The sequence below is a fragment of the Typopeltis vanoorti genome, chromosome 14 (assembly GCF_054136105.1).
Source record: "Typopeltis vanoorti isolate ZY-2024b chromosome 14, IOZ_Tvanoo_1.0, whole genome shotgun sequence".
Lineage (NCBI taxonomy): Eukaryota > Metazoa > Arthropoda > Arachnida > Uropygi > Thelyphonidae > Typopeltis > Typopeltis vanoorti.
In genome coordinates, this window is record NC_143562.1 from 41,694,249 (window position 1) to 41,713,960 (window position 19,712).

General features: G+C 34.8%; 1 protein-coding gene across 4 annotated transcripts in view; it reads left to right on the forward strand.

Moving 5' to 3' along the window:
* Nucleotides 1-19,712, forward strand: part of LOC150099400 (centrosomal protein of 57 kDa-like) — a 177,827-nt gene that overhangs the window by 52,811 nt on the left and 105,304 nt on the right. For all 4 annotated transcript variants that reach the window (XM_090404119.1, XM_090404118.1, XM_090404121.1 and 1 more), the window contains 2 exons: nt 6,883-7,172; nt 17,373-17,501. In XM_090404119.1, the coding sequence (XP_090260245.1) occupies nt 6,883-7,172; nt 17,373-17,501 (419 nt within the window). The remainder of the gene's footprint in view (nt 1-6,882; nt 7,173-17,372; nt 17,502-19,712) is intronic.

A 19,712-nucleotide genomic window follows, 5' to 3' on the forward strand; every position in this document is an offset into this window, starting at 1 on the left:
AAGATACAGTCAAAAAACTGTTCCCTCATTACGTGTACTATGCTACCCTAGAATTTACGGGCTACCAAAAATTCACAAAGAAAACACCCCGCTGAGACCCATCGTTGAAGGAATTGATAGCCTGACATATCAGTTAGCCAAAAAAATTAGCTGCAACACTCAAGGAGTTGGTAGGTCATTCCTCTTCCTATATCAAAAACACACAACACTTCATAAACATCATCAAAGACATTATATTAGAAAAAGATGATTTATTAGTCAGTTTTGACGTCTCTGCCCTCTTTACGAATGTCCCAATCAATGACACAATCCTTCTCCTACAGAACAAATATCCTCCAGATATCATGGCGCTTTTTGCGCATGTATTACGGTCGGGTTATTTTGTATGGCAAAATGCCTTCTACTTACAAAAAGAAGGCACAGCCATGGGCTCGCCATTATCCCCCCTATTGCTAACTTTTACATGGAACATTTTGAGCAACTTGCCCTAGATTCCTCCCCTCTAAAACCCAAAGTCTGGCTTAGATACGTTGACGATGTTTTCGCGATCTGGTCCCATGGCCGCCAGACATTAGACACATTCCTTAGCCACCTAAACAAACAACACAAACGCATACAGTTCACAATTGAAATTGAAAAACACAATACACTTCCGTTTCTAGATACACTTGTCACACGTCTTCCCTTGGGCAATCTTTCCTTCACTGTTTACTGAAAACCGACACATACGGGACAATATATACACATAAACTCCTACCACCACCCAACACAAAAACTAGGTGTCATCAACACCCTAAAAAACAGAGCTCAGACGATTTGTTCCAGTGAATAGGCACTGAAAGACGAATTTAAAATTATGAGTAATAACTTACAAAAAAAACAGGTACAGCCAAAACACTATAAACAGAATTCTCTACAAAACCACAATAAAAACAAAGACAAACCAGACTACAGTAAAACTATAACCATTCCCTACATTAAAGGAATATCAGACAAAATAAGCAGAGTACTACAAAAGTACAACCTCAAAGCCACCTTTAAACCTCCTGCAAAATTAAAAAGCTTACTCAACTCATCCAAAGACCCACGCCCTCCACTTGCTCACCCTGGAGTATACCGGATTTATTGTACTTGCAACATATCATATATAGGAGAAACAGGACGCACTATTCCTATTAGACAAAAAGAACTTAAACGACACATTAAATATAATAATTATGGTGAAGCTGGCCTTTCTGATCATGCCCTGAATACCTTACACAGAATTGACTGGAAAACCACCAGCTGTCTACATCACACTAGAACATGGTATGAATGGAAGTTCAAGGAAGCCTGTGAGATTATCAGCAACCACCCCAATCTGAACAACAATAATGGTTTAAAAATCCCAAACATATGGAAGGTATATATTCGACCTTCCTCACCAAGAACAACTATAAACAGGACTATAGAAAATCCAGTATTGTAAATCAAAAATAAGAATTATAATACTAAAATAGGACACCAATTGTTTCTGAAAGAAAACCATCTAAAAGAATGTTTATTCCTGTCATTGTAAAATTACAATTTAGCTTGATGTAAAAATTTATTTATTATTTTATTTTATTTTATTTTTTAAAATTTTTTTTATTTTTTTATTTTATTTTTTTATTTTATTATTTTATTTTTTTTTCCACCAGAGGTCACGTCAATAGAATAACATGTGATCAAATCATTGTTTCTCTAGCTTACAGTTAATGATGTAACTCAGCTTGTCCTGTATATTTATGTACGCTCCAGATAATGATCTTGATGTGAAGATCGAAACGTCGGGATAATAAAAAAAGTTTTTTAACACGGTTGTAAATTCCATAAAATTTCTAAAATGAATGCTGATCACCGTGTAACCCTAAAAGAAAGGATATGCAATTACTACGTTAATCACATATTATCTGGTGCATATTTGGCACAAAACATTATTCAGGTTCTTAGATCATATAAGTTCTAATATCAGTTCCATTACAATAACTGCTGCAATCACACAATACTAGGATTCTCAGACAAACAGTCCAACAAGATTCACGAGTGTCCCTGACTATTTTAAGTCATCAAAGTTCACCTCCCTTCAGAAAGGATCTAAATTTATTCTATTCACAAATATCTAAACAATGTAATAAGAAATTCACAGTACTTATCTACACTGCACGGTCCGCATTGAGATCTTTTCGTTTGTTGCTTCTAGTGGAATTTCACTGTTGTTACAACACACTGCTACGTGGGAATCACGTGCACGGTACAAATCTGGCACTCGTATTTGCTATCTAACGTCGGCTTGCTCTCGCTGATGGCCCACGATTTGGATCTGCTGTTGTCTGGTTCATCGCCTTGCCGGGACTTACACTAGTCAGCTATGGGAACGTAGAGACTCAACATCGCCATCTTAGCATGATGAGAAAGCCGGAACAGAGAAATAAACGGTGGGCTTATTCAGACCTGCACTGCCATATTTATTTCATTTCTCAGTGCCCTCTTTTCGACTTCGAATCTCACATAGGCGTCCCCCTTATTTGTTCTGACTGGGTGACGTCATTCTGCCATTTACGGAATCTTGTATTTTCAGGAACGCGTGTCCCCGAACGTCTTCCAGGAATTCTTCAGCCTCGGTCATTGCGTCATAACTGTGGTGTTTCTGCAACCTTTGACCTTTCGTTTGCAGTGTGTTAACCTTCTTGCATGCACAGTTTTAATTCTAACGGTTAAGTTTTCAATATATTCAAAATATATTATTTCTATTACATCGTTTTAGATTGCATAAAACCTCAGACTTAATACTTCGTCTTTTATCTTATTCTTTCCATGTCAATATGATATTGTTTTCTTGATAAATTTAAGTTTGACTGCTAAAAGGGCAAGTATGTTTATCCAGTTAAGCACATCCTGTTAGATCCTGTATGGGTGACTCTCTTGTGAATAAAGTTTCCCATTCATGATCTAACAGGGTCATTATCAACCAACATCTGGACATGCAGAAGCTCTCAGTGAAGTGGGTTCCTAAATGTTTGAATACTGACCAAAAGAGAGAACATGTGCTGTCATCTCAAGGGATTTGGGATCATTTTGAGAAATCAGGTGCAAATTTTTTGGCTTGTATTATAACTATTGATGAAACATGGCTTCATCACTGTGATCCAGAGACCAAACAAGTTATTGGAGTGGAGACACAAAGGTTCTTCACTGCCAAAGAAGTTCCGAACCCAAAAGTCACATGGAATGTTCTTGCCATTGTCTTTTGGGATATGGATGGTGTAATCCATATCAAGTACCTCAAAATAGGTGAAACTGTTACGACAGCAGTTTATTCAACAATTCAGAAGGAATTGAAGGAAGTACTGAAGAAAAACTCTACAGGAAACTGAACAGAGGCGTTTTGCTTTTGCAAGACAACGTAACTGCTCACACAGCTCATGAAACCCAATAGACAATACACAACTTGCCTTTTGATCTGGTCCCATCTGACTATTTCCTTTCCCGAATTTAAAGAAACACTTGAAAGGAACAAAATTTATGACAGATAATAAAGCCATATCAGCAGCTGAGGACTGGTTTGTACAACAAGGGAAGGGAAAGACTTTTTTATTCCTCAGAGGATTGCAAATGATGCAGCAATGTCGTAACAAGTGTAACTTACATATTATATACAAATGTATATAATGTGTTACATGGTTCTACACCTCGATTCCTTCATGGTGATTATCATAATTTTTCAGCACACCATTGTATCTGAGCATTTAAGGTCAGATACAAGTTAAATAAAAAGTTAAGTTGGATTTTTCAGTCTCCATTTTTTTCAACCTCCAATATTGAGATGTACATCTTTATTGTATTTCTTTAAATAATTTCTATCTTTGTACTGTCACTCATTATCTCATTTAGTAATTTTTCAGTCATTATTTTAGGTACAGTGAATATCTTAACTCCAGTCTTTATTACATTTTTCTTCTTCAATTCATTTTTTGGTACTTCATCCTCAATTTCTAAGCTTTTCACTAGTCTTCAGAAGAATGTCATCTTTTTATTTTCTTTATTTTTAATTTCATATAATTTAGTATTTTTATGTGTTACTGTTCTCAAGAATTTGTCACGTACCTAGAGATTTGCTTTCTAGGAACTTCTGGCAAGATATCGTCTTTTACTGGATTGTTTTAAATTCTTCATTTCACTATAGAGTTCTGATTTTTCTATATTTGCAAACATCACTACTCTAGCTGAGTCATTCAGTGTTTTCTTCAGATTTTTCCATTTGGTCTTTAAGGTTTGGCTCTTGTTTTCAACCTTTTTTTACCTTTTTTTTTTCTGATAATTTGTGTTTTGTGTGTGTGTTTAGTCTGCTCTTTATCATTTCATAATGGCCAACTTGAATTCTTTTAAAGCTTTCTTGCAGTTTTGCCTTCTATTCATTTTTAGTCTGCACAGAAATAATGACAATGATTTTTTAGTTCAAAGACCCCCCCCCCCCCAATTCTTGTGCCCTGTAGCAGTTGGCAGAATTCATATTAGTTTTTAATAAAGGGTTAATGAGTTTCATACAGAGATGACAGGATTTTCTCCTTGTTAAACATCCAGAGAATATGTGCATGTAATAAATGCATTTACTGAAACACTAATAAGTTCATTAGATAGTTTGATGTATTATTGAAACCTTACTAAAAGGTGACTCGAGGTTCTAGGATATGGTTATGAACTTAATTGGGGTGACTTGAAAAAAACTAGTAGCTTGGTAGGGAGAATTCTCATAATCATATCATATATCAACTTAAGTTATTGGAAAGGAAAGTTGATCCTACTCATAAGATTTTTTTTTTTTAAACTTGATACACTTTGCAAAATATCAAAATGACAGAGAATTTGAGGTCAGTGTTTGAGTGATAGCATATTGGTGATTACTATTCTGAAACATCATTTAAAAGAAAAATTAATTTTGAGTATGTTGAAAGTTTTTCTGCTTGGTTATGTTATAAATTAAAGATGCCAAGAAATTATATTCTTGGTTTTATTCTTTATCCAAGAATAAGCAAACAAAGTTTGTGCATGAAGTAACTTATGACTGGGCAACTCATATATAGAGGCTAATTTGCCTTGGTATCCCATAATGTAATGCATGTATCCTTACAGACATGTATAATGCTATGCATTATGGGAAAGGCCACTACTCAGATCAGCTTCACTATATTAGTGAAGGGAAGTCTCTAGAAACTCAGACAATTCTCCAGATCACTCTAAGCTCCTCAAGTGCTGAGCATCTTGAAGGATGATTTTAATCAGCAGTGGCTCTACCTTATGGCAGGCTTACCCCCCCACCACTATGCAGAGTCATAAACTCAGCAGTGGCTCCACTCAGAGACAGGCAAGAATCCGCATCAACCATTTCAATGCTAAAGCACATTAGTGGAATCCAGAAGTGATACCAAGGTTGAAGTAATGCAGAAATCATATTTCCATATACAAGTAGCCGAAAGATGTCACACCTTACTAATAAAATACTCTGGATTACAGATAGATGTTGAAAGTTTTTCCACTTGGTTATATTATAAATTAAGCATGCCAAGAAATTATATTCTTGGTTTCATCCTTTATCCAAGTGTAAGCAAAAGTTTGCACATCATTAGCCTCTATATACAAGTTGCCTAGTCAACCTTGGCATCACTTCTGGGTCTGGCTCCCACTGATAAGACCTCAATAAAGGCCAAAACTGGTCTGGGTAGTGGCCCTTCCCATAATGCATAGCATTATACATGCCTATAAGGATACACGCATTGCATTATATGATACTAAGGCAATTGATGTGAAGTCATTAGTGAGTTGCCCAGTCATGAAGTTACTTCATTCTCAAACTTTGTTTGCTTACACTTGCATAAAGGATGAAACTAAGAATATAATTTCTTGGCATCTTTAATTTATAGTTTTCAGTATTTTCTAACTGTACAAGTTATTGTTCATTTTATATATAATTCTTTTTATTATAAAATTTGCAATGGGACTTTAAAGATAGAATTGTTTCATTCTTACTGTATATTAAATATTGCTATGTAATTTTCTGTTAGTTTTCTAGTCAACTCTCATTTTAGCAAACACTGCTATAACAAACTACTGCAAAATCCTAACCAAAGCTTCACTGTCCACTTTAAGCAACTATTGCTGTGATCCCTAGAATTTATTGCCTTATTGAGATTCAACTGTACTATGAGTTACAGTTGATTATTATTAACTTATTATTATAAGAAAAAAAAATCAGCTAATGTCTTTTTATTCACATATAAGGAGTAGGCAAGGCCATTTTGGCCCTATCTAACTTTTGGAGACTGAGCATGCAGTTCGATCTCCACTGGTAGCCAATCAGAGATAGTTGGCCTAAGGCTATCACTAATTAAGCGGGCATGCAGTGAAGAGATGGCTAACAAGTCCCGCCATCTCATAGCACCTAACTCTAACACGATATTTTTAATGTCTGAAAATAGTGTGGGTTCTACTGTCGATTTTCTTGAGTTTACAGCCGAAAAACCCCAAGTTTCCAGGAGAAAAAAAACCCTGGCATGTGCCAGAAATCAACTAACTCTGGAACCAGTCGAAAAAAGGCTTAGAAAAAGTTCCTCTAGTCGGCAACTAGAATTGAACTCGTGATGCTCTTTTTTTTTTTTGGGCTGTTTAGTGCTGATGAGTATAAATACCACTTTTACTGAGCTACACAAGTGCTCTATATTATAAGAGTTAATAATATTTTCTTTCATCTTTGTTACAGTGTACTTTGTCTTGATTTGATCCATCAGGTTTTTTAATTACTTATTTTTGTTAGTAATAAAAAATGTTATAGTTAGAAATAACTTATTTTGTTAATCTTTTTTTAAGCCAAAGAAATGCCATCTGTAGCAGAACTTCGCTGTACGCTACTTGAGCTCCAATTACAGTATGTTAGAAAAGTTGTAACACAATCACATGAAAAAAATGTGGTTATGAATGCCTCCCAAAATAAAGACTCTTGTTCTGATGGAATAGAAAATATACAAGTTAAACCCATTACAGCAAATCCTGGTCATCCTACTGCCTTCAATGGGAAAGAAACTAGGAATTCTAGTATAGAACAGTTCCGAAGACCTGATCCTTTAGAATCTGCAGAAGTACTTGTGAGGCAAAAAGAAGTAAGTATTATATAATTTAAGAAGTACTGCAGAAAAACTTTCAGTATACAAAGCATAGAAGAAGAATTCTCCTAGCACACTAGACACCTTTCTTAGACACACTAGTCACTCGCCAACCTGATGGAACCTTGGTTTTTCTCAGTTTATAGAAAACCCACCCATACAGGCAGGTACATTCACCAACAATTCCCCCCCCCACACACACACACGCACAACAATATGGAGTGGTGAAGACACTATACAACAGGGCTAAACTAATCAGTTCAAATGACGAGGCTCTAAACACTGAACTAAATCACATTCTCAACACTTTCTCAGCCAATGACTACCCCCCCGCCATAAAATCCAAAAAATATTGAAACCAACAAACCGCAACCCCCCCCCCTTCACAACAAGGATTACTCTAAATCCATCACCATTCCCTACATCTGAAGCACCTCGGAAAAAATTACCAAAATCTTAAAAAAACATGACTTGACCTCTTGTTACAGACCATACAGAAAATTGGCATCCTTTATCCGCTCCACTAAAGACCAACCACTTTCCCTAAACCTACCTGGTGTATACCAGGTCCCTTGCAGCTGTAAACTGTCTTACTTTGGCCAAACAGGCAGGACAGCGAATATCAGAATTTCGGAACACAAGGACTACATCCAGTTTCAAAAGTACAGCCACTTGGGTCTTGAAGACTATGCTCTGGATACACACCACAGAATACGGTCAAAGAAAGCCACAATAATACACCATAGCAAGTTCAAATTCGAAAGACTATTCATGGAATCAGCTCAGTCCTAAGAAACTCTCCAAACCTCAAAAAATTTGGTTGCATGAGACTGCCCCAAATTTGAGAGGCTTACATCAGCAGACCTTCAGCCCAACAGCCAAGAACACCTGTATAGCCCGCTAGGGGGCACCATCAGGACTTTAGGAGAACAATAGCTTCCTCACTTCATTCTCAGTTACTGTGTTGTAGTGCCTACGTGCATCTGCCTTTTTTGTAAGTTCCTTTTGAAAATGGCAACGTGCCGTTGCCAAAATATTGGAAATATTTATTAAAGTGTAATTTAATTTATATTCTTATATATGTTGTCAATTCCTTAAGTGATTTAGTAATGATAGAAGAAGAAGTAAATATTATATAAGTAATGTAATATACTTACTTATATAAGTAAGAAAAAGGAGTAAGTATTATATAATTTAAGAAGTACTGCAGAAAAAATTTTAGTATGCAAAGTATAGAGCAAAACAGTATTTAATAATCAGTTGACTGTTTCTCTTCTTAAATGCAAATTTTCATCGTGTTCTCTCTATTTCCAGTTCTATTTGGAGCAAATTGGATATACTAAAAGTGCCCACTTTCAGATTTTTCTCTTTATGAGTATTTATTAATTGTTGTGTTAATCATAAATCAATCAAAATATTAAGATATATTTATGGATAAAAGAGTTTAATGCTCTTATCATTCAATATTCAAGTTATGCAATGACCTGGAAGTGGTTCATACTTAAAGCTGTAGATTAGTGGTATGCATTGAAGTGACTTGTTTGCTCATCAAACGAGCAATATCTCCTTCAAACTAATACAGTTAAAACATGATAAAAGTGCAAGAGAGCTCCAGAAATATTTAAAAGAAAGCACATGGAAATGATGCTCTAAAAATTATGCTCTTATCTTCAGTTTTATAGTGGTCATTATCAGAAGTGGATAAACATTGAGCAAACAATGCATGTTTTCTCATCAATTTTCTGATATACATCCTCAAGAGGTGTTCAGACTACTATCACAGCACTCCAATATTATCATATATAACTTTTTTTTTGTTCTTCTAAGCCACTTCTGACTGAATCAATCCACCCTAGACCTTGTCTTCCTATAGGTCTTTTTCTTGCCATCTTGGCATCAAACACCTATTTTATTAACCTTTCCTATTCCATTCTGTTTAACTGACCATACCACTTTACATTAGGTCTGCATATATTATTAAATGCAGACAGTGTCAAGTTTTTTTTCCTAATATCTTCATATTTTGATTCCATTGATCTGTTCACTCCCTTAATGTTTCTCAGAACTCTTATCTGTGGTCTCTAATTTTAATCAAGTACTTTATTTCAAACCCAACTCTGATCCATAACTTAAAACTGGTTTGAACATATTGTATGTCATCCCAAAAGAGTAATGTCATTTTTTATACTGTACATGTGTCTCAGCTTGTCTAAACATGAATTTTTGAAGCTTCATAAGTACTGCTAAGTTGAGGCAGTCTCATTCTAAGAAATTCTGCCTTGCAAGAATGTCATACATATTTTTGTTTAAATAATTCTTTATTACTGTGGAGATCACTGAAGAGCACATCATGCTTTATGAGTTCAAAAAAGGCAACAATGCTGCTAACACTGTAAAAAATGTGCAAGAGTCTATGTCAATAATGTTTTGTAAATGTGCAAAAGTGCTAGTGATGGTTCCAAATTTTCAACAAGGGGACGTTAGCTTGAAAGACTCCCCTCGCTCTGGGAACCCTGTCTCTCTTGATAATGATTTGTCAGAAGCCACTATTGTAAAAAATGCCAATGCAACTGTTAAAGATTTAACAAAAGATCTTAATTCATCTTCATCGACCATCCATTGGCATTTGCAAGAACTTGGAATAGTGCCTGAGCCCAGCAAGTTGGTTCCTCACGAACTGACAAACAGCAATCGAAGAAAGCACATCAACATCTGCACTCTTCATTCTCAAGAGGTTCAATCTCCATTTTTGAGTCATGTAATCATTGGTGATGAAAAGTGGATACTTTACAAGAATGTTAAGCAGTGAAGGCAGTGATTTCATTCAGTGGGAACAGGCTAAACCTTAGCCAAAATAAGACCTTCATCTGCAGAAGGTTTTGTTAAGCATTTGGTGGGATAGAACTCTTGCCACAAAACCAAACAATCGCAGCTGAAGTATACTGTGAACAACTCAATCAATTGAATGAAAAACCTGAAAGAAAAGAGGTGTTCTCTAGTCAATTGAAAGGGTGTTGTTTTTCACCATGATAACGCACACCCTCATAGTGCAAGAATTACTTGTACCAAGATTGAGGAACTTGGCTGGGAAAAGCTTCCACATCCTCTATATTTTCCTGATCTTGCACCTTCATATTACCACTTATTTTGAAGTTTGCAACATTTCATTAATGAAAAACAATACAATATATTAGAGGCACTGAAATTGAGTCTATGCAACTTCTTTGCATCCAAACTCCTGAATTCTATAGAAATGGCATTATGAAGCTTTCACAATGTTGGAAGAGTGTTTTTAATTCAAAGAGAATATATACTTGATTAAGCTAGCAAGTGATTTATCTTTTATATCCTTTCAAAACTTAATGCTAAAAACAACATTACTTTTGGGATGACCTGATATTCCATATAAATTTATTCATCTGGCTCCCCTCCCCACCATGCCTTATTTTGTTGTCTATTTCCAGATTTAACTTGTCATCTATAAACTGCCTAAGTAGCTGAAATATTTTACTTTTTCTATAAGATATCCATTCAGAATGCAGCTAAAGTTTTCTATGTTCCTGCCTATTTTCATAGTTTTGCTCTTTTTATTGCTGATTTTCATGCCAAATTTATTACAATTGTTTTTCAATTTAGTTAGCAAATCCTGGAAATATTGCACTAAATCTGTTTAGGAATACAACATAATCTGCATTCAGCAAAGCGCTAAGTTTGATGACGCCAATCCTAATATCAATATGATCCATATAGATGATGAATAAGAGTGAAAATAACGTGCATCCTTGTCTGCTTTTACATTAAACTGTTTTTCTGTCTTCCTTTCACAGTACATATTTAAGATGTAATTCTGCTGAATTACATCTTAAATATGTACTGTATATTGCCCTGCAGGATCGTATTTACACTTTTCCTGAGACGGGCTTGGATCCAGCCACTGGAATGCTCCAAGGCCCCTCTCTCAATGTTTGGGACCCTTAAATTGGCCTTAATTTTTCAGGACCCTCAGCTAGAGCCTACCTCACCTGTGTATGAGTATGGCCCTGTTGTCCTGTATAATATTTCATTTACCATATAATTGTAGTGTTTTGATTTGAGCACCTTGTCTTATGCCTTTTCCAAATCTAGAAAACTTAAGTACAGATCTTTGTAATACACCCATGATCTCTTAACTATTTGTCTCAAATTAAAAATCTGATGCTGATAGTCTCTATTTGGCCTGAATCAAGCTTGTTTTTCTTTCAGTTTCTCTTTCACAATTTTTCTCAGCCTCTTCAAGTACGCTTGCATAAATCTTACCTGGAACACTTAGAAGAGAAATTCCTCTGTAATTCTCATACTCAACTTTATTCTCTTTTTTTTTTTATAGATGCATTTTTTATGAGATCTCTACTCAAATCAACTGAAATTCGATCTTCTAACCAGGCCCTGTGACTTATGCAGTAGAGCCACTGCAAAACTTTTATATCTCTATATCCGAGCATTTCTGGTTGAATATCATCTCCTCTAGCTACCTTTCCACATTTCAAGTTTTTGATGGCGTTTTCTACCTGAAGTATTGATGTGTATTCCTGTTTGCATTTCTCTTGAAAATTTTCTATTACAATTCTTTCACTGCTTGTTTCGTATAGCAGTCTGTCAAAGTAATTATTCCAGATATCTAGGATACTCTTATCTTTAGTTATCATGTTACCTTTATCATCTTTGATTCCTTTTACAGTATTTTTTCCTTCATTTCTAAATTTTTTCAGTACCCTCCAAAACATTTTGCAACCTTCCTGATATTTATTTTCTATATTCTTTCTGAAGTCTTCCTAGTTCTCTTACATTGTTCTATATGTTCTTTTAGACTACATGCTGACTTATTTGCTAAGAACTTTCAATATGCTTTCTTCTTTTCCAGGACTACTGCTTTAACTTCTTGTGTCCACCATAGCATTCTTATTTTTCTATCCTTGCAAACTTCTTCATTGTATCTTCCTAGCTGACAATCAATGTTTTCTTCAAGGTCTGCCACTGCATCTCCAAGGTTTGATTCTTGTTTTAAAACTGTTTCATTCTTTCTTCAGTAATGTTTTGTAAAGTTGAGTCTACAACTTAACTGTAAAAGCTGCTCAACTTTAATTATTTTTAAAACATTTTACATACTGTTCTTTTCAATGTGATATTCAGTTTTATCCTACTTAAAACTAAGTGAAGGTCACTTCCAATTTCAAATCTTCTTTACACTCTTGTATCTGAACTAGCATTAAGATATCACTATCAATAATAACACAGTCAGTTAGGCTTTTCTTATTTCTTGTGTCTTCTCTCCACATGAACTTGTGCACAGTTTTATGTTGGAACGTGGTGTTAGTAATGACTATCCTATATGCTGATCAGAAATCCAGCAGATGCTTACCATTATTATTAGCCTTACACTTTTCTCCAAATTTTTCCAAAACATTTCTATATGCTTGGTGGAATTCACTTCCTACTCTGCTGTTTAGATCTCCAACAAGCACCTTCTGCCTGCTCTAATGCCTTGAAAAATTCCCTTACTTCTTTTTTGGGCCAATTAGTCACAAATAAGTTTCATTGTCCATTTCTCCATTTTGAAGTTTGTCCACATACTACTTGAAGCAAAAAATTTATCTTCATGTTTGTACTGAATGCTGTTGCTACTCCTTCCTTTCTTTATCATTATTTCCTGAATATAACATCCTATAATTATTTAGTTACAAGCATGTATCATATTCTCTTAATTGGTTGAATACAGTCGTATTGCTTCTGTTTGGTAACATAAACTTGTATACATGAAATCCTTACATACAGGTGATAGTCTGATGGATGATTTTGGGAATAGAAAACTGTAAAGGGAAGACTCAATAATTAAGTCAAAGGAAATTTCATATCTCATTTGGTACAGGTTCTGGTTTTTCTGATGGAAGATTTTGGTGCACACTGTATTTCCCCAAGTTTAATCCAAAACTTTTTTAATAGCCATGGAATAATGCATTTGACCTTCACAATTTTCTGTTTAAGTATTTGTTGAATTGCTTTTGACTCAGCATCCTGCAACTTTTACCTTTTCTCAAAATTGAAATTGGCTTTAAATTGAAATGAATTGAGTGCTCCAAAGAAATATTTCAGGAATGCTTCATAGTGGAGGAAGATAAACTCCTAGTATTTTTAGATACATTTCATAAAATGAATTTATGCCTGCTTGATAGCAGACATTCAACCAATCAAGTTTAAAGTGGAGAGTAACTGGGTTTTATTTTGTTAAAAATAACTACAAGAATTAAATGACCTACTAGTTTTGCCTATAAAAACTGTGGGGCTTTTTCTGGGTAAACACAGAAAAAATATAAATGGAAAGTTGGCAACTAAACTAAAAAAAAAAAAAAGACACTAGTAAGCAAAGCTTGTAGGAACCATTACATTACGAATATTGGAAGCAATTGGAAGTGTGAGAACTGGCACCAGTCAGATGGTATCCATTGTATGCATAGGATTTGCTGAAAAGTTGAAATCTGGTATCTGAAAGGATCTGGGTGATTTCCAAATGTCATATAGAATCATTCCTTGGTTCTTATTAATCATGCCATGAAAAGATGATCATGATTGATTCTTTTATTCTCTGAGATGAAGTCGTCTAAGTGAATGGAGCTTTTGTTCTAGTCAATGTCATGGTTTGTGTGTGGGTGAGAAAAAATGATAAGCTGAGCCAGAGTTGTCTTCTCTGTTGTGACTAGGGTCTCTAAGATGTTCTTTCTTCTCAAAGTCTGAACTATATATGAAAGGCCATGTGAGCAGGGAATTCCAGAGGATGTTTGTAGAAGGGATTATGGTCTTTAGAAGAATGGATCAGACTTCATATAGAAGAATAAGCTTATAAGCCATCCTAATATAAGGGTTGAGGAGGCTAGCAATCTTGACTGAAAGTCAACTGATAAGAAGAAAATTAATAACCTACCAATTCTTCTCCAACTAACTCGCAATGGGTATTCATACATTGCTTTTCTCCAGTCATGCTCCACAGCAAAATCATGACATTCACAACAGGAAGAGTCAGTTTCCATTCCTTACACCACTAGACTTTCAATCAAGATTGCTAGTGTCCTCAAATCTAATGATATTAAGGTGGATTTTAAACCTATACTTACTACATGGAGTCTGCTCTGCTCTACCAAAGACTATAACTCCTTCTATAGACATCCTTAAGCTTACAGAATTCCCTGCTTATGTCGCCTTTCATAGATAGGACTTAGAAAAATTTTGAAATAAGACAAAAACCATTGTGAAGACATTGCTCACAGCAGAGAATGCAACTCTGGCTTAGCTTATTTTCCTCACACACACATCATGACAGTGATTAAAACATAAAACAGTTCCTACAAGATTTGCTTAGTAGTGTTTTAGTTTATGTTGTCAACTTTATATTTTTTCTGAGTTTATCTGGAAGAAGCCACAGGAAATTTAGTAGTGAAACTAGTAGGTCACTTAATTCCTATAGTTACTTTTATGACCAGTCTAGCTGAATGGATTTCTGTTGAAATTCAGTGTGCTTGGATTCACTACAAAGATTTGTCGGATCAGTTCAGTTTCATTATAATCAGATCATTTGCCAGTAGCACAAAGAGGCAGAATCTGTCAGATTATATGTTTCCTGGAATTGGCAGTAGCATTGGCATGCTTGTTTAATAAGAGTCTTACAACAGTACAGGTTCCAAGGGAGTGGAAAGAAGTTAAAATTGTTCCACTGCCTAAAGGTGGTGATAAGGCCAATCTGCATATCTGTATAGAGAGAGATTGGAGAGAAGTAGGATACAGAAATGGGTTGATAACAGTATTATCTGTTTTTAGCATAGATTTGTTAAAGGGAAATGTTTTACTAACTTACTTATATACTATAAAAAAAGGTGACAAATGTCTTGGACAAGGGAAATGCATATACAGTGGTATACTGTCAGATAGGTATCATAAAGTTGTATATGGGGGGGGGGGGGTTGCAGTATTCTTGGTGTGCCATGAGGGTCAGTTTTTGGACCATTACTGTTCAATTTGTATATTAATGATATTGGAATGGGTTTAACTGGTGATATGTAGCTGTTTGCAGATGATGAAAAATTGGGAAGAGCAAATGTTATGGCCTTACAGGAGGACTTGAATAGATGTTTGCAAAGTGTAAGGTTTTGAAATTTGGTGAGCAATGAAGGGAAGCAAAGTATATACTTGGTGAGAAAACTTTAAAGGTAGTAGTGGAGATGAGAGATCTGGGAGTGGTGGTGGACAAGGACCTGAAATTTAGGAGCCATGTTGCAGCCAAGTTGTGAAGATGTCACATCAGATAATGGCAATGATGCGGAGGACCCTGACATGCAAAAATAAAGAGATTATGATGCCATTGTATAAGGCCTTGATCAGGCCTCATATGTATTATTAACAGATTTGGTCACCGTGTTTTCATGGTGACAAGGATATGCTAGAAAGGGTCCAGAGAAGATTCACAAAGGTTGATCATGGTCTTTGGAATGTGGAGTACTAGGACAGATTGAGAGAATGTAAATTGCAAAAGCCCTTGAATAGGAAGGAAAGGGGGGGGGGAATAGGTTAGAGACATAAAAACTAATCAGGGATTCTTATTAGGTTGACATGTAAGAGATTTTTCATAGAATGGGATGGAGAGAGCAGAACAATAGACCATCCCTGGAAACTGTATAAGGAGAGTGTGAACAGAGAAGTGAGGAACAGGTTCTTTATATGGATAGTGGTTGGTAAGCAGAATTCATTGCCTGAGTGTGTTGTGAATGTAGGCTACATTGAATCAGTTTAAGGCATATTTGGATGATCTTTGTGCGATAGTGTGTACCTCTCACGATGAGTCTCTGACTCCATGGAAGTCAGATGTTATTAATAGTAATAATATGTTTGCAATAATCCTACTCTGGCTAAGCAGGATTTAATAAACTTTAGAATTAAGATATGCACAAGGTGAACATGTGTCAATTCTAGTTTTAGTTTTTAATTCAAACTGATATTGATAATTCTACACTGGTTAGATGGAATTTAAGGAAATTTAATATCTATTATAATTTTTAAAATAGTTTCAGTTTGGTTTTAATCACACTATTTGCATTTTCAGAATTAATCAAAATAAAATTGTTTAGAGGACATTAGCCAAAAATGCATTGAGAAGTCAAACTTCTGACACATTCATTAGATTCTAGAGAAGTACCACCACTCATCAGATTTCTTTGAAAAATGTAAATTTGCCACTTACAGTATGTTTTGTGAAAAATCATGGCAATATTGACAGTTTAAAATTCAACTCTGAAGATCAGACAGTGTATGTGAACAGTTAAGAGCATGCTAGCATGATATGGTTATTTAATAGTACCTAGATCTTTCTGAAGATCTCTTTCTTTCAAATAACTGTTATCTCAGAACTTGTAATTATGTAACATGCATTGTCAGCAGTGTAACTATGCTTTACCTAAAAAGCATTTGTAGACATCTCTCACCTGCACCCTTCCCCTGCCCCCCACAAACACGCATTGTGGGGTTTTTTGTAGTTAAAAAAGCAGATTAATGAATAATTGGAATAATCCCCCCCCCATGCAAATACTTGCACACTGATTTATTCCATTTCTACAAATATCTGAAACATTTTGTACAAATTTCCATTGTTATCCATCATCAGAACTGGTAGTCACAGTCTGCTTATTCATTTTTTTTATTTGTGTATGCTAAAAATCGTTTCTATATTTAAAAAAAAATGCAAGGTACAATTCAAGTTGATTAAATCGTGTAAGTTTTTTCCTTCCTAACCTTCCACTTCACTTATGATTATTTAGTCAGTAGCATCTTGTTTATTTGGGATAATTACAGAATACAGCATGACTCTCAAATGACAACTAATACTTGATCATATTAAGTAACATATAATCATGTGATAACTATCTAACAGTTAATTGTTTTTAGATAAATTTTTTTCTTAAATATTTTGATTTTCGTGTTATGGTAATTTTGCAAAGGATAAATATGTACTGTTTAAATTGTTACCCAGAATGCAAGATATTTTGAAAGGTAAAATAAATACAATATCTGTTTTATGACTAACAGTGTCTTACAATATACATCATTAAAAATATTTTATGATAATGCTGGGTATATATATTCTTGATATTATATTTTGTTCTGTTATGCAATTTCTAGAAGACCTTGGAAAAGCAAAAAATAACAAGAAAGAATGCTTTGCCTCCAATTAGCAGAACAACAAATTTAAAATCTCGCCCAAAACATTACCACCTTCAGCTTAGTGATATTCCATTTATTATAGGGACTGTAAGTGTATTGTTTTAGTTTTTTTTTTATAGTTGTGGAAAGTTTTTTTCTACTTGATTAAAATGTATATTATACTTGACAAGAAATTATATTCTTGCTTTAATCCTATGTCCAGGTGTAAGCATATGTGTGAAGTGACTTCTTTCATGCTTATACGGTGATCAGAATACATCATGAAAATTATGTTAACAACTATTATGCTAGAGTAAAACCTTAATACAAACCAAAATAAACACTCGACGTTTCGACTCCACGTTAAGATCATCATCATCTGATGACCTTAACGTGGACTCGAAACATGGAGTGGAGACAAGAAACAAGCTGCACTGCAATATACATGTTATTATTATCATTATCTGTTAGGTTACAAAATTAAATTAAGCTGAAGAGCAACATGTTTACAAAAAGGAAAAAAAATTAATAAATAATAAATTTAAAAAAAAATTACTTATACATATATATTACAACAACTGGTATGGATAGTGGCCGATAAAAGCTGAAAAATTGCTTAGAGTCCTAAAGTCAGGGTTTGCCGGAAACTAAGTGGGCTGAATGTATCAATCCAAATTCTTGGGGATTTTTATGCCATCATCATTGTTAAAATTAGGGTGGTTAATCAAAATTTCACTGGCTTCTTTAAATTTCAGTTCATACCAGGTTTTTATTATGTAACGAGCATATGAGGTAACGAGCAAGTACTTTTCCAATCAATTTGGTGTAGGATGTTAAGAGCATGATCTGAGAGGCCTGCTTCACCAAAATTGTTAAATTTAATGTGTCATTTTTTTTTTTTTTATGGATAGGGATTGTACGTCCAGTTTCCCCAATATAAGATAAGTTACAGGTGCAATAGATGCAATAAACTCTAGGATATGCCAATGGAGGGAGAGGATCCTTAGAGGAGTTAAATATGTTTTTTAATTTTAAAGGTGGTTTAAAAGTGGCATTAAGATTATAATGGTGTAGGATTCTATTAATTTTTCTTGATAACCCTTTAATGTATGGGATAGCTATGGTTTTACTGTAATCTATATTATTTTATGAAAATTTTATTAATAATGTTTTTGCTGTAGCCATTATTTATAAATGTATTGCTAATAATTTTTAATTCTTGTTTAAGAGCTTGTTCATTACAGCAAATTGTTATAACTGTTTTTGAGGGTGTTAAGGACTCCAAATTTTTGTGAAGGGTGGTGATATGAGTTAGCATGTATTTATTGGCCGGTTTGTGAAGGTTTGCGGTAAACAGTGAAGGATAGACAGTCTCAGGGAAGACATGTGACTAGTGTGTCCAGGAAAGATACAATTTCAATAGTAAATTTTATGCGCTTATGTTGTTTGTTCAGGTGGCTGTGTTTAAAGTTTGGCGACCATGTGGCCATATAACGAAAACATTGTCAATGTATCTAAGCCAAACTGTAGGTTTAGAATAAAGTAATCAAGAGCATGTTGCTCAAAAGCTTCCATATAAAAGTTAGCAATTGGGGGGGGGGGGGATAGAGGTGAGCCCATAGCCATACCTTCTTTTTGTAGGTAAAATTTATTTTGCCACACAAAGTAACCAGAATGTAGTATATGAACAAAGAGAGCCGTAATGTCGTGTGGAAATTTGTTCTGTAGGAGAAGAATTGTGGAAGACCACCGAGTGAAAGTTCGTGAGATTGCTGAGATTGTAGGTATCTCAACTGAATGGGTGTATAATATCCTGCACAAAAAACTGCACATGAAAAAGCTGTGTGCACAATGGGTGCTGTTTACGATTGTTTACTGTCGATCAAAAACGCATGCAAAAAAACATTTCAATGCAGTGTTTGGCGATGTTTAATTACAATTTGCAGGATTTTTTCTATTGATTCATGACTGTGGATGAAACTTCGATTCACCACTACACACCTGAGTTCAAGCAGCAGTCAAAAGTGGACAGTGCCCATTGAAAGAGCACTGAAAAAAGCGTAGACTGTTTTATCAGCTGGGAAGGTGATGGCCACTGTTTTTTGGGATTCCCAAGGAATTATCATGATAGACTATTTGAAAAAGGTAAGACAATAACAGGAGTCTCTTATGTGTTATTGTTGGACCATTTAAAATAATTGAAGAAAGGATAGCCAAGATTGGTGCACAAAAAAGTGCTCTTTCATCAAGACAATGCACTATCCCAATTCATTCAATTTTGCAATGGCAAAATTGAATGAATTGAGGTTTGAATTGGTT